Below are 15323 nucleotides of genomic sequence, written 5' to 3' on the forward strand. Positions count from 1 at the left end.
TTAAGTGGTAAGGGATGAAATATTTTTTGATTTGCATTAGAAACAATACATTTGGGACAAATATATTTAACGGTAATAATGGCTTAATCAGATCATTGTAATTGTGTCTCTTGTAATTATGACAGAATATTTACAGGTCATTTAAATAAATAATTGGCTGCAATGATAAATAATACTTTCTTTAAAACTCATAATATAAAAAGCAAAGCTATTAAAAAACTACATTTTTAAAGCATTTAACAAACATAAATTATGGTAAAAAGCAAATATATTTTATTATTATTATTATTACAGAACAAATTATACGGTGGAAAGGGAAATGACAGAAAATAAACACAATGACAGTTAATTGCAATGATTTGAAGGCACTTCCTTGGAAAAAATAATTTACTCCAACATCTCTGGAGTTTCTTCTTTTATATCCTCAGGACCTGTGGCATATAAAGAATTATGTGTCAAATATTTAATCACATTAAAGTTTACTTTTCATTTAAATCAATACTTTTAAAATACAGTAACAGTTAGAAAGGTTTATGAGGAAGACAGCATACGAAATTAAGTTCCAACAACTCAACCTGTCATACACAGAAACAATGAACTTCAGACTTGAATGCATTACTCTCCACTTGAATGGAAATCACTTATTCACATCATAAAAGACAATTTAACCGTTTCTAATTGATTAAAAGGAAAACCAGTCTGAGTAAGAGTAATCATAACCTAATAAAACACCGTAATTCACCAGCCACATCATTTTACATTCAGACTGGTAATGGATTCTTTCACCTTTCACTAACAGGTTCTTTAAAAGTCTCATTCCACAGCTGTCATGCTGCCGATGATGTCGCAGGACAGACTGATTCTAGCGTCACAGTTTGGTCTTGAACTATTTTGAATATGTTTCTAAGAATTAAATGAATAATGTTTGATTCTTTTACACATGAGCTCTGACTGACTGTCAAGATTGTGATTTCATCATTTTATTATACACTCTCAGAAAAAAAGGTACAAAAGCTGTCACTGGGACAGTACCCTTCAAAAGGGTTCTAATATGTACCATTTAGGTACTAATATGTACACTTTTGGTACCAATATGTACCATTGAAGGACCAATATTTACCCTTTTTTGAAAAGGTATACAGCCACAGTGACAGCTTTTATACCTTTTTTTCTGAGAGTTTACAATCTAAATTACAATCTACCAAGAAAAAATGCATTAAGCAATTGCAACACAAGACAGAAAACATCTGCTAAATCCAAGTGCACAGCTTTTTATCAATACAGACATAAAGACATACAAATTAGTTTCTTTAAGTCGTTATACATTTAATTGCCAGAAGATAAGACTCTTGAGAGACTTTGTCACATCACTTTGTGTATAATTTCTTCAAAGTGGTTGGTTCAACTAGGAAATGTGTGTTACAAAGCAAATTTGCAAGTGGAAGATGTCTGGAGATTGTTTTCTGTCTGTGTGAACCATGCATTAGCTGCATGCCTAAAATGCACCAGATGGCCATGATTAAACTGACATTACATCTTACTCAATATTTCTTCTAAGGTTTCAGTTAAAGCAGCATGCAAAACGTTCCCAACAGTAACTGGGAGCAGGCTTGACTATCATATTACAAATGTTGCAGTTGTCTTGTTTCAGAAAATAAATAAATAATGTTATATGCATGTATATAATTACGAAATATTCATGTTGTTATTTTATATTATATTACTTTTACATAAATGTTTTTAATATGCCTGATCATGTCAAAATTATTTGGATTAAATAAAGAAATGTAACACATTTTAGTACTTGGAACCAAATGCATTCCACAAAAAAACCTTACATTGCTTACAAATAGCTAGTTAAAAACAGCTAAAAACCTTTGTACTTACATGCGGTTTCTATGATTGTGTGCAAAGGGGACTCATAGCTAGCCTTGTTAGCAATCGTGCACATCTTTTATAATCTGTTGGGGACAAGAAAAAGAAAACAAGGAATTTACTTTCAGAACGTTAAAAAGGCATTAGCAGTGTTCGCATTGAACTTATGCACAAAATTGGAATATCGCATAAAACATTTGCCAATAAAGCAGCGTTTCCATCTCGTGTTCAAGATAACAAAATCGTCACATCCTGGGAAATTGCTGCAAAATATTTGTAATAAAAATGATAGTTGCTGCAATCGGGGAAGCCTCTTTTTTCCTACTGAATCAGAATCCGAATGAGCTTTATTGCTAACACATACAAGAAATTTGTCTTGATGACAGAATCTTCTATGTATGTACAGAAATCTTATACAAATGCAAGGGAATGTGAATAAGATGTATGGTATTCTAAATAAATATAAGTATGAATAGTGTTGTGTATTGCACATGTTTATTTCATTTAACTGTCCATGAGGTAGATGGCCCAAGAGAGAAACTTTTCTTGTGCCTGGCGGTTCTGGTGCTCAGGGCTCTGATTTTGCCAACCTTTTTACTCGCTCTGTCAGGATGAGTACAGTTCTTGGAGAGTGGGGAGGGCTATACAGATGATCCTCCCAGCAGTTTCGGACTATCCGCTGTAGTCTTCTGAGGTCTGATTTGGTAGCCGAGCCGATACAGACAGTTACAGAAGTGCAGAGGACAGACTATCACTGCACAGTCAGAAAGCTGGTGATCCACTGTAAGATGTAGCTAGGAACAGAACGCTGGGTTAGTTTGATCTGGAGGAGTGTTGGATTGACGGTGTTGAAAGCCGAGCTGAAGGATCTTCACATAAGTCCCTAGTCTGTCGAGATGTTGCGGGACGTTGTGCAGTGCCATGTTGACTGCATCATCCACAGACAGTCCTGTTTGTCCGAAAAGCAAACTGCAGGGGGTCGCGCTAGGGTCCAGTGATGTCCTTCAGTCTTTTAAATTACTTCATGCTGGTGAAATGTTTCTGGAAGACTCGGCATACATCCTCTTCATAGATTGTAAGTGCAGGAGGGAAGGAGAGTGGGGTTGCTGGAGGCATTGATGAATGCATGGAGAGAAGGTCAGAACAGGTGTGGGGTGTAAGACCGAGTTTTTCAAACCTGCAATTAAACTCATTTAGGTCATCAACGAGTTGGTAATTCTACACAGTGCTCGGGGATGGTGTTTTGTATTTGGTGATGTCTTTCAATCCTGATGCAGGTTTGTTGGCTGAAACTGGGTTTTCAGATTTTTATAGTAGTTTCCTCTTAGCCACTCTGATCTCCTTTGTCAGAAGTACATCATACATGACTTTGATCTCAGAGCGTGAAGATGAAATGCAATAAACACTGTCATGTTATCTTGCGTTCGGATGCCTGGTGTTTGGGAACGCAATCATGTGAGGCACTTCTGGGAGGTCATTATACCAAATTATTCTGATGACAGACTTTGGCTCAGACATTTCAGAATGATCAAGCCAACATTTGAGATGCTCCACTGATTTGTCCAATTATCCAATCACATCCACCGTTGAGGCGAAGTCACGCGAGTTCTTTTGTTGCACATCGAGGGATTTATTCTGTAAATGTGTTTATGTGTATGTGTCTTCTTACCGAATAAAAAAATAATCCACCTCATTTGCGTTTTTTATGCACATTTTCAGAATTTTTGCGCATCTTGTTTCCATCCGGCGTTTTTTATGCGATATCCCAAAAGGCATATAAAAATAGGTGGATGGAACTATAGCTAGTGACACTCTGGCTTGTGCTGTGACATGAAGCAAACGTCAACACTTTAAACGCACTGATGAAATTCAGTTTTAAGTGGTGCTCTCATACCATCACGGGATGATGTATACAGTATATGAACATGGCTAAGGGTTAGATGGATCCCTGTAAATAGCTTCATCTCTGCCCCAGTAATGTACTTGATGGCCTAAAATGACTGTGTGGGTTCAAGCACCACATGCTTCCACCCTTAATGGTGTTTGTGAAGTCTGAACATCCGATTGCTGTCCTGTTCCAAGCACTGTTGCCGTCATTTTCTCTCAAGGTACTGCCACGTTTCCCTCCCTCTCCTTTAAAAGTGACATTTCAAAACAGAACTCAAACATTAGTAAGTATATTAAAAGGATATGGCTTTGGAATGGCTTTAGATTTACTGTTAACGTACATGAAATGTTTTATTATATGTGAATTTGTGAATCCTGTTTCAAGTTTACTACAGTTTATGAAGCGTTTAAGTCATAAACATAGTTTTTGAAGACAGAATCTCTGATTTCGCTGTGAATTATTATGCTTTTTGCCATTGCCAGTGTTCCTCATGGCTGCCAAGTGCTCAAATACAGCTGGTCGGTTATGCATGAACAAAGTTAACGTATCAAATAACATCTCATTGTTATAAATATGCTGCACTTTCTTTACTACTACTAGGAATAATTCATAGATCGTTTTTTTTTAGAAAAAAAAAATCCACAATAACTAAGGCTGAATTTCACAACCCTTCTTTCTCTACGGAGAACAACAGAGGAGGTTCATGGAGCAAGTTCACAAAACATCTCTGGCCACTAACACACATGTTTTTACTTAAGAAACCCCCCCCCCCCCCCCCCCCACTTAAACAACCAATGTCTAAGGGAAATAAGGCAACTATTGTGACCCAGAATATAAATCTGATTATCATTGTGGGCAACTAGTTTGTCTCTTTTTTGTGAAATATAAATTTAGTACAGTTAAAGAATAAGAGATCTGATTAGTTTTGACATTTCTGCTCTCTATACAGAGTAACACGATGGATGGACCATTAGATAAGTGTTATTTATTGCAAAAATCTAAATCTCTCCTGAACGCCACAAAGTCCATGAGGACTAAGGGTGGAGGAGCATTTTCGTTGCGGTGTAACGCCCTGTCAAAACATTTTGTTTTACTTCAGAGAAATAGAAACGTAGGCAGCATTTCTATAGTCTCTATAAAACACAAGCACATATACTGTATATACAATGAAAAGAATTTGCTGTAGAAAATATTCAAACTGCAAGTAACAATTAATTAAACGTCAAATTTTTAAATAGAAAAACTGAAAAACGTACTCCAATTATCTTTCTTTTATTTACTGCTTTTAAAAATGTTTTTTTTTTTTTTACATTGTATCGAGCATAATACAACATAATCAATTATTTTCATGACAACATAATTCTAATTTGAGTCTGCAGGGAAACATGTCATGTATTTAACCCAAAATGAAGATTCTGTTATCATTTACTCATGCTCATATCATTCCAAACCTGTATGCATTTCTTTCTTCTGCAGAACACAAAAGATATTTGAAGAATGTTGGGGTCCAAACAACATTGGACCCCATTTACTATGGACAAAGAAATACTTTTTTGTGTGTTCCATATAGCAGTAAATAATCATCTAGGTTTGAAATGACATTGTTAATATTAAAGATATACATACATGTCGGTCTTGAACAATCCCTTGTGTTGTGATAAATTCTATGGAAATGTGTCCTGCATTCAGATGGAAACTTGACTGGTCCTGCTTGGAAAAAAAAGATTCCAATCATCATAGGTTTTATGGATTAGATATTCTGGTGAATGAAATCATTCGACTTTTAATTTCTACTACTACTTAATGTCTACTCAAGCATTATGCCCTATCTCACAAACTCGTAACAAAGAGGATGGTAAAGTAAAGGTGCTGTAACTGAGTCACTTGTACAGAGCCCAGAATGAGAATTAGTGCATGCTAACGCTTGACATGCCATCACAAGGGCAGAGACTTAATGATTCTGATTCTGGCAAAGCCGTTACAAAGTTTCATTGTATAAGCTTCTGGATAACCGATTTTAACACTAATTATTGTAGATGAACAAAAATTCTGCAACGAATAATCACCTTAAATGTGCTTTTCCTGAAAAACATTTGGCTGGAGAACGGAATGTATTTCACAACCCAGAGGCTGTAGAAACAGTTTACCTCAGTTAACCTACTGCAGGTGTAACTTGGCTTTATGTTTTATGAGGAAAACTGCATTTCTAATGAGCCATTTTAAAACAGGTCTATAATGAATAAAGAAAGAGGTAATGAATACTGCACAGAATATACTGCCAACTACCTTTTAAATAGCAGAAGCATTATTTCACAATTATCATTTTAAACAGTAGTATGGTACATTGTTGTGACGTGACCCAGCTACATTTCTCACATGACCTTATCAAGTTGCATGCAAGTCAATGAATTGTATCTAGTTATTATCTTGGACATTTTTGTAATCCAATTTTGTTAAAATAGCCTAAACTTTTGCTAGTCCAATCAAATGATAAGTCAAGAAAGAGATTGGTTTGGTTTTATTCTTGACATCGGAAATGGAAGGTCTGGTTTAGTGCACTGCATTGTGGGATACAATATTTCACAAAGTAAACCTCATCAACAGGACTGCATGAAATATTTTGTACTGTAAAAGATGAAATATATTGAAATGGATTTTTGTTTACCTGTAAAATGTTCTATAAATTTTTCTTTCATGCTTATGTCTCTTGGGAAAATATCTGAAACAAACAAACAGACAGACAAAAAGACAGTGTTAATGTTTTTGTGTTAATGTGTCACCCCTGCCTATTCAGTAAGGCTCATATACCCCTTCATTGACACCAAACCAGAAATGTGTTCTTTAAACTCATAAAATGCTAGATATTATTTAGCAATTTGACCATTTTGAACTGAACTGAATTAAGCAAGCGATACTGTGGGTTAAAAAACTGACTCACCAAGTAGCTTCCTCTCAAACTGAAGGAGTTTTAGAAACATAGAAGCTGTTATTGCATATAGCTTGATTTGGTTTGATTGGAGACATTTTATGGATGAAAATAAGAAAGAGCACTGTATTTTTGATGAGTAGTTTGAGTAAAATTTGCCACTGTATTATGGAGAAATACTCCACAACAACTTGTCTCATTCAAATCAAACTTTACATATTTTGTTTTCTTTTCTTTAAAATAAATCATGGAATTAGTTGTTAACAAAACAAAATGTATATTTTCCATGTTCCTGCATGGAAAAAACTTAAGTATCCCTTTGGGTAAGTGTTAAATGAGTTAAACAACACAAAGTCTCTGCCAACTATAACATACGTCTGCTATTCATCACATCTCAAATGGAAAATGAAGACTTTTTTTTGCTGATATATAAAACCTTGAGATTTCCATTTTGAGTTAATTGTGAATATTAAAAAAGAAACATTACAAAGTTAATATAAGCATTTATTGTAAATTCAGGCAGAAGATAATTAATCTCTGATACAACCCCAAATCTGAAAAAGTTGGGACATTTTGTAAAATGCAATAAAATCAAGAATGTGTGATTTGTTCATTCTATTTAACCTTTTATTATCTGACAAAAGTACAAAGAATAGTTTTCCAATGTTTTCACTGACCAACATAATTGTATTTTGTAAATATGAACAAATTTTGATTTTGATGGCTGCAACACAACCCAAAAAAGTTGGAACAGAGACATGTTTACCACTGTGTCAATTCATCTTTCCTTTTAATTACACTTTTTAATCATTTGGGAGTTGAGGATACTAATTGTTGGAGTTTTGCTAGTGGAATATTTGCCCAATCTTGTCTGATACAAGACAGCCGCTCAACAGTCTGTGGTCATCATTGCCTGATTCTCCTTTTCATGATGGGTCATACATTTTCCATAAGAGACAGATCTGGACTGCAGTAAACAGGCAGGCACATCCCTTCTATGGTGCAGAGTGTCTAGAAACTACTCAGTTTTAGTATGTGCAGAATTAGCCCTGGCATTGTCTTGCTTCCCAGGAAAGATTCATCTTGATGGCAGTTTATGTCTCTGTACAATCCAAATACATGCCTCCATGTCAATGGTACCTTCACAATAATGCAAGTTACCCATACCGTTTGCAATGACGCACCTCAATACCAGCACAGATGTTTGCTTTTGCACCTGTCACTGGTGAAAGTCTGTTTGGCCCCTTTCGTCTTTGGGACTGAGAACTCGGTGTCCATTTTTTCCAAAAACAAGCTAAAACATGGTCTCATCTGACCACAGCACACATTTCCACTGTCTTCTAGACCATCTGAGATGAGCTCAGGCCCAGAGAACTCGCCGGCATCTCCACATAGAACTGATGTAAAGCTTTCTCCTTGCGTAACAGAGATTCAAGTGGCATTTCTTGATGCAGCATCAGACTGTGTTCAGTGAAAACGGTTTTCCAAATTACTCCTGAGCACGTGTCTGTATTTAACAGAGTAGCATGATGGTATTTGTGCAATGCCATCTGAGGGCTCAAAGGTCACGCACATTCAACAGAGGTCTCCTGCCTTACCCAACACAGACTGAGATTTCTCTGGATTCCCTGAATCTTGTGACAATATTATGTACAGTATGGAAGATGATGAAAGGCATAAATTCTTTGCAATCTAGCATTGAGAAATGGGATTTTTTAATTTTTTGACAATAATGATATTTGGCACAAAGTGATGAGCCATGACCCATCTTTGCTTAAAAAGACTGAGAAGCACTTTTATACCCAAACACGATACCCTCAAGGCCTCAACTATTACCAATTCACCTGCTCATTGTAGACTGTTTCAAAATATATGTATGGATAATATAAATATGGATAATCTAATTTGATTAATCTTTTCACTTTTATTTGGTCTCTGTCCCAACTTTTTTGGGGTGTGTTGCAGCCATCAAAATCAAAATTTGTTCATATTTACAAAATACAATTATATTGGTCAGTGAAAACATTGGGAAACATTTCTTTGTACTTTTTTCAGTTAATAAAAGGTTAAAAATAATTTTAAAAAATCACAGATTCTTGATTTTATTGCATTTTACAAAATTTCCCAACTTTTTCTGATTTAGGGTTGTACATAAAAAACTGCTGTTATATTAACGGATGTGATTCAGTGTATTTAGTCTGGGAATGATTATGTCATCAGCTTGCGTCTAGCTCAGTCACTGAATACACTCTCTAGCACATAGCTTGAAGTCATTGTACAAGACTGTTACCTTAGCTATATAAAGCGATTTCCCACTGACGTCTATTATTACTAAATTTAATAAAGACATTCTTAATGAACCATTTGTCTTATTAATGACCTCCCCAAAACGTCTGCAAAACTGAAAACATGACTTTGTAGCGGTCCACAATGGTAATTTACAGACAGTCTTGTAAATACTATTAATATAATCAGTCTGATCTCAAACTCCTAAAAGCTTGTAGTGTACAAATGTGCAACAACGTTTTGGAAAACTTCCCCTCTTAAGATGATGATATAACTGATTACGGTCATATATGTCATGTGTTTGTCTGTGGTCACTACATGCTTGATATAATAAAGATGGACAGCCCCATTCAAAATGTACAATAAATCCCAGATTGATAATCCAGCACTCAGTAAATCAGCTTGAGGCTTGGGGTCCTGGCTAATTATGTACAATCTGTGGCCCGCCCGACCCTGGGATACTTGTCCCCACATGTAGTCTATATCACTTCCAGCCTATTGGAGTAAGGAGATTATTGCATGCAAAGTTGTAATGCCTATCAATGTCAGGTACACAAATCCATGCAGCAGCTAATTTTAACCTGTCTCAGAACATAGGATAACCAAGACTGCGTTATGAATGAGTTCCCCTTTTATTCAAAATACAGCGATTTTCTACATTTTTGATGCCTACAGATTCTTCTATTGTGGGTCATGCTTGTCCCATTTTTAATAAGACAATCATGGTGATGATGCATTATCAAACACCTATTAATATAATTATGGGTCCATACGCATGTTGTCGCACCTGAGTCTTATATAAGATGACTAACTGCCTATGCTAATGGGGTGTTCTATACTGAAGGCTAAGTGTAGTACAGTGTGTTGACTGTTTGGATTATACAAAATTCTCATGATATCAGCATCAACTCACATTTTAAAACTAGCATGTTTTCACTGGATTAAAATTAGTCAAATTGAAAAACTTTAAAGGCAGTAATCTCAATCAAAGTTCATCCAGATCAGCAATAGCAGATGTTTATGGGTGTAATTCTTTCTTTGGCACACGACTTTTGTGTAACAGCGCATGTCAATCTTTTCTTTTTTTTATGGCTAAGACATTTAAATAGACAATTCTGAATCAGGCCAACCAGAAAATAGTCACTGTAAAAATGTCATGAAATTTGTTTCATAGTCAAACTAAGTAAGTGTTAAGTAAGTGAAGAAACTACGTAATAGCACAACACAGAAACAAGTTAATCTGTATTTGAGTACAATGAACTATTCTTAAGGGTATCAGAAATGCTAAACTGCTTCTAAACACACCACAAAACTGGTCAGCTACTATAACATGTCTTGACATGGTACATTCAGTAGTTGCTGTAAATATTATGATCTACTAAATGATCGTGATATTAGTCCAGGCTTCACAGCACAAATGGTAACACTCTTTTGGCAATTACAATGAGTACTTTAAGTATTATTATTCCGGCATGGACAGCTTCCATTACATAAAATGTAAAGGCACAAGTCATTTTCATTTGGTTCAATGAAAGATTTCAAAGGTATCAAAATATTTCAGATATATATAACTAAAGTTATGCATGAGGCAAATTTTAGGCAGACAAAGTAGTCTTACATGGCTGAAATGCAATCAGGTTTTTACCCACAAAATGCAGGTCATCAGCACAGTTTTCTCTATGGCACACATGATTTTTCAAGCTTTTAAACTTGTCTTTTAATAGTCCTTAGATCTTCACCGATGATTTGAGCATTATGTGATCTGTCTAATAAGACCACGAACATTCATGTTTCTTCCCTCTGCAGATCAAAAGAGTGTCCCTTAATCCAATTTCATATACTTTTTACTGGATTTTTCACAATGACCCCAAATAATACAGATTATATCTTGCTGTCACTGCAATGCAATCCAGTGAAAGACATAGTGTACATAGTGTAAGACAAGACAGTTATGAACAGCTGTCATTTAAGCGATTAAAGCATTAAAAGTGCAGTTGATATGCAGGCAAAAACTCCCACTAACAGGAAGTAGTTAATGCCCAGGATTACATTTGTATCATCACCTGATCTCAAATCAGCTTACCTATTGGTCTGCTGTTGTCCGGCTTGGACAAATGTGCAGTCTTTTCACGTGAGGAAAATTTAACGTCTTGAGAGACAGAGTAGAGGCCACTGGTGATGCGTCTGGACGCGGGCTTGTCCCTGATCACTTGCAGGATTAGGTTAAGAAGAGTTTTCCTTTCCGTCTCCTTAACCTCCATGCTGTCCATGCACTGGCTGGAGGTGATGAGCAAAATAATCATACTCAACAATATGTGCCATCTCTTCCCAGCCCGCATGGCTTTCCAGCCTGATAAACGAACAAAACAAGCGAACATTGTCATTATATCCTCGTACAAAAAGTTCTACGTGCGTAAAACACGCATTCAGACGGCAAAGCAGTGGCGCAGTGGTCATGCGTTAACGCGGTAGATTCGAGTCCGACCTAGAAGTCACGACCTGCAACACTCATTGTAAATAAAGCCTAAATAATTGAATAAAACTCCCCTAAGTAAGGGGAAGTTTTAATAAAACGCCGACTAAATGTACATGAAATTACCCAAATTAAACTATTTTGCGCAGTATAGCATGTTTAAACTTTGAAATCAGATAAACAGTTCAATTCACTTTAATCATACAGTTTGTACTCACATAAGCAAAATAAATAGCAACTTACGCGATTATATAGCCTATTGGTAGGTGCTTGTACCACTAATGGTGCGGACGCAAAGTTGTCAGAGAAAAATATATCCTCCAACAGTTTCTGTTGTCTCGTGTCTTTCTTGAGAACATGCGTCTTGTTTTTATACGTCAAGTGCGAAGCTTCTTGAATGTAATACAATCGATTTCGGGTGGGTGGCAAATGTAGACATCTTTCTCTTAGGTTTTTTTCCTCTCAACTCGTGGTCAGTTCCTTTGACATTCGCCCCTCCTTTCGTTTTAAATTCATCACAGAAGTTCAGATAACTATAAAAAGTGTCTCAAAACTCCTCTCTGAGGTTTATTAAAAGAATCATAGCTGACAGAGAGCTGGACGCGTAAATGTCCTTGGAGATATCCATCGCGCCACGTCCCCCAGGGAAATTGACGGGGAACTTCAAGTATCCATATATCCAAATATACTCGCTTAAATGTATCTGAGCTTTGAAATTAACGCCTGGATGTTTTTGTTCATGGATGGCCGGGTCTTGTGACTGCACTAAGCGCGCTATCCTGGTAAGCCCTGCTTGTTTCCACCTCCCAACTCTATAGTTTGCACTTGGCTTTGTGCTGGTATTACACGCTTAACGCATAAATTCCAGGGTTCTTAACTTGTGTATCTCTACAATTAAACGCAGATCAATAGTCTAATTGGAATGATATTAAGCATTTAGGCAAAATATTGTATGAATTATCACATTGTCTCAACCTGTTCTCATGCCTTAGGTAAGCACTCAAACCTTGGTTATTTCTTTAAGCTTCTTAATATTTCTTTGTAGCCAGCCCCCCCATCCTCATGGGGGTCTGTGAAGGTCCTGCAGGGGTCATGTCCTGGAAATCTGGCCAGCCTTCAAGTTTGATACAGTGTGTGTTGGTAATGTGAGATGGTTATAACATTTTACACAATTTTCGGGGGAAACGTTGAATGAACATTGGCTTGTATTAATTGCAAAGTATAAATAACGAGAGATAGAATTGAAATTCTAAAATGTTGACTCACTTCTCATTTGCATAACAGAAAAAACATTAATTTCATTATAAATTATAATTCAGACTGCAATTGTATTATAGCCTAAAAACAAATAAATAATGCACATAAACCAAACAAATGTAAGTGTTTACAAAAAACAACAACCAAACAACAGACACTAAAAATAGTTTAAAGCTGTTGTTGTAATATAGAATTGGTGCTATCAATGATCTATCCAGGGAATCCCTAAAAAGTTGAAAACACCTTCTCGGTTTGATTAGTTTAAAAGTACAAAGTCAAAAGGCACAATTTCACACAGCTCTTGCTGCTCTTACAGGGATGTCACTGAACCTGCTTCTCATATGAGAATTTGAAAGAAACGGCATTTTCCATCTTGACATCAAGATGGCTTCATGATGATATTAGAAACATAAAAAAATATTTTCAGTTACTTGAATGTCACTTTTGCATGAGTACATTTTAAGCCATGCTTTACTTTCAAAGTAACCTTTTAACTTTACATATTAAAGTGGAACAATTAATCAGTGTCATGATACCCTTTAACCTAATACCAAAAACATGATTATTGGAATGCGGTAGCTACCACGATCGTTCTTATACACTAAATACATAGGCTACTTATACTGTGTGTTTGAAATAAGGATTGTCCACTGTTTTATGCAGTGCATTTAACGTCAAGTTCCCAGCCTGTCAGATAAAAAAGGCAAAGAATAAGAAAGAAAACAGAGAGCATCACTGATAACATCAGATCATGATGTCTCACGATGACACACTTGTGATCGGCTGAATGTTAGTTCACTAAAAATAAGGTAACTAATACCAGAGAACACGTCTGTTTCAAAAAGAGTGACAGAATCACCGTTATCTAAAATGGGTCTGCTACGCCCCTGATAATATGTATTATAGCCTTATGCCTCATGAGTCATGAAGTCTTCTCGCCGGCTATAACAAATATTGTGCTTGGCGCCCTCAAGCGGTGGGTTCTTAAACTACACGTACAAGCCTTATACAAAAGCTTTAATTTATAAAGTATTTTGTTTTTCGTAATAAAGATGATTCTTGGATTTAACTATGTGTATCTAAATGTATATATGTATTTTTTACAGTCGATGTAGGCTATAAATGCCTCGTGAACTCTCCTCGCCGGCTATAGAAAATATTGTGTTTGGCGCCATCAAGCGGTGTGTTTAACTCTGTGTTTATTAAAAACTGATTAAAGTCGACGAATTTTCCAACCTGGTAGGGCTGCACATGTCATTTGTAAGGTGCTTCTTTGTTCTTTTTTATTCCTTGTTTTATTAAGGTGTTTCTTAAATCGCCTCGGTCGCAATTGGGGCTATGTAACTAATTTAGTTTGTAGGCAGCCTACTAATGCTGCGTTCCAGGCAGGTTTTTGAGCACGTAAATCACGACTTCAAACCACGACTCACGATTTTGTAGCGTTCCAGGCCAGTCACCCCAAACTACCTGAGTGCAATATATACTTATTGTTTCAGAGACACATACAATTGTAATACATAATCGTGTGTGTATTATTATCATTATTATATTGTTGTTCTGTATGGTTTCAAGTGCTATGTGACGTCAGAGCTCGTAACTGGGAGTACATCGATCGATCTAGTACGAGGCAAAGACAAGTCCGTACGAGTTCACGGGTGGGAGGTCACGGGTTTGACTGCCGTTCAAGTGCACTTTCACGGGTTGGCTATAGGTTGGAAAAACACGGGTCACAGGTTGCCTGGAACGCGGATTAATTCTACTGTTATTTTTTGGTCCCACAACAGCTATGACGTTTAAAATGTACCTTCAATAAGAAGCCTTCAAATTTATAAACAAGTGGCGTTGAAAATTCGGGCATTTCAGTTTTGTCTTGTTGCAGCTGATGTTTCAAATTTCTTATGGTCAACGGTAATAAATTATAGATTTACACTTTATATTATATTCTATTAAATGGAATTGAATAAATACGTATAGCCTACATCAGAATATAAAAATATATTTTCTCTGATCGTATTTATCTGTTTATTTTTAATTTTATGTAGCCTAAATGTCAACATCATCATGTACAGAAATGATGCCTGTTAGGTAAAACCTCGGGTAAAACGTTGATGTAATTCACACTGTTCGACATTTGATCTTCTTCCGTTCTGCGTAAGCGTTACCGTAGAAACAAGTTGACAACAACTTTCAGCCAAGTTAATCAGACGTGCACACGAATGTCTGCTGTAGAAATGTGTTTATTTCAAGATTCACTTTACTTGTTTTCGGAAGTGTTGTTCTAGCTGTTGACTTCATCTTTAACTCAGAAAAGTGGAGGTTTTAACTAGCTACAGTCACCTGACATATCAGATGTACAGACTTGAACATCATCGCTTGTGATTCGAAGGAACCGTTTAGCGAGTTTTTTCAAACGATGTCGCACAGGTCTGTAAGCTAAAGTCACAGTAAATGTGGTTTCAAATGTGATTACAAGGAAACATTGCCTCAAAAAATGAAATTGTCGCAGTCTTGCAATGGATTTAGCACTAATTTTTGTAAAATCTCTGTCAGTATTTTGAAACATGATATAGTCCCTTTCTGTTTAATCTAAGTTTAAGATAATGTTTAATTTTATTAAA

At 36.1% G+C, this 15323-nt stretch overlaps 2 protein-coding genes across 4 annotated transcripts in view; one reads left to right on the plus strand and one right to left on the minus strand.

The window, feature by feature from the left end:
- Nucleotides 1-298: 298 nt before the first annotated feature.
- On the minus strand, nucleotides 299-11830 carry alkal1 (ALK and LTK ligand 1). Of its 2 annotated transcripts, none has more exons than XM_077223606.1 (6): nucleotides 11692-11830; nucleotides 11059-11325; nucleotides 6429-6482; nucleotides 5390-5470; nucleotides 1888-1961; nucleotides 299-431 (listed from the first exon to the last, which is right to left on the minus strand). In XM_077223606.1, the coding sequence occupies exons 2-5, from the start codon at nucleotides 11312-11314 to the stop codon at nucleotides 1897-1899; spliced, it is 456 nt and encodes a 151-aa protein (XP_077079721.1). In that variant the 5' UTR covers nucleotides 11315-11325; nucleotides 11692-11830; the 3' UTR covers nucleotides 299-431; nucleotides 1888-1896. The 2 variants fall into 2 exon arrangements, with proteins under 2 accessions (XP_077079721.1, XP_077079720.1); XM_077223605.1 differs by having other exon boundaries at nucleotides 5390-5473.
- A 182-nt stretch (nucleotides 11831-12012) lies between these two features.
- The window catches only part of LOC143732480 (dynein regulatory complex protein 11-like), a 68501-nt gene continuing 65190 nt past the window's right edge, over nucleotides 12013-15323 (plus strand). The window contains exon 1 of one of the 2 annotated variants that reach the window (XM_077223604.1): nucleotides 12013-12230. Coding sequence is in view for 1 of the 2 variants with exons in the window: in XM_077223603.1 (XP_077079718.1) it covers nucleotides 15119-15129 (11 nt within the window). In the remaining variant the exon portion in view is untranslated. Of the gene's footprint in view, nucleotides 12231-14878; nucleotides 15130-15323 lie in introns of those variants that run through there. The other variant, XM_077223603.1, reaches the window with a different exon arrangement.

This window comes from Siphateles boraxobius, unplaced genomic scaffold (assembly GCF_051911475.1).
Source record: "Siphateles boraxobius isolate OS27281-9 unplaced genomic scaffold, OSU_SipBor_1 9, whole genome shotgun sequence".
Taxonomy (NCBI): domain Eukaryota; kingdom Metazoa; phylum Chordata; class Actinopteri; order Cypriniformes; family Leuciscidae; genus Siphateles; species Siphateles boraxobius.

Coding starts and splice junctions, on each gene's coding strand:
- alkal1 (XM_077223605.1), bottom strand. CDS start 11,314: ATGCGGGCTGGGAAGAGATGGCACATATTGTTGAGTATGATTATTTTG. Junction 6,483..11,058: donor GGACAACAGCAGACCAATAG/GTAAGCTGATTT, acceptor TGTTTGTTTCAG/ATATTTTCCCAAGAGACATA. Junction 1,962..5,389: donor GGATTGTTCAAGACCGACAT/GTATGTATATCT, acceptor TGTCCCCAACAG/ATTATAAAAGATGTGCACGA.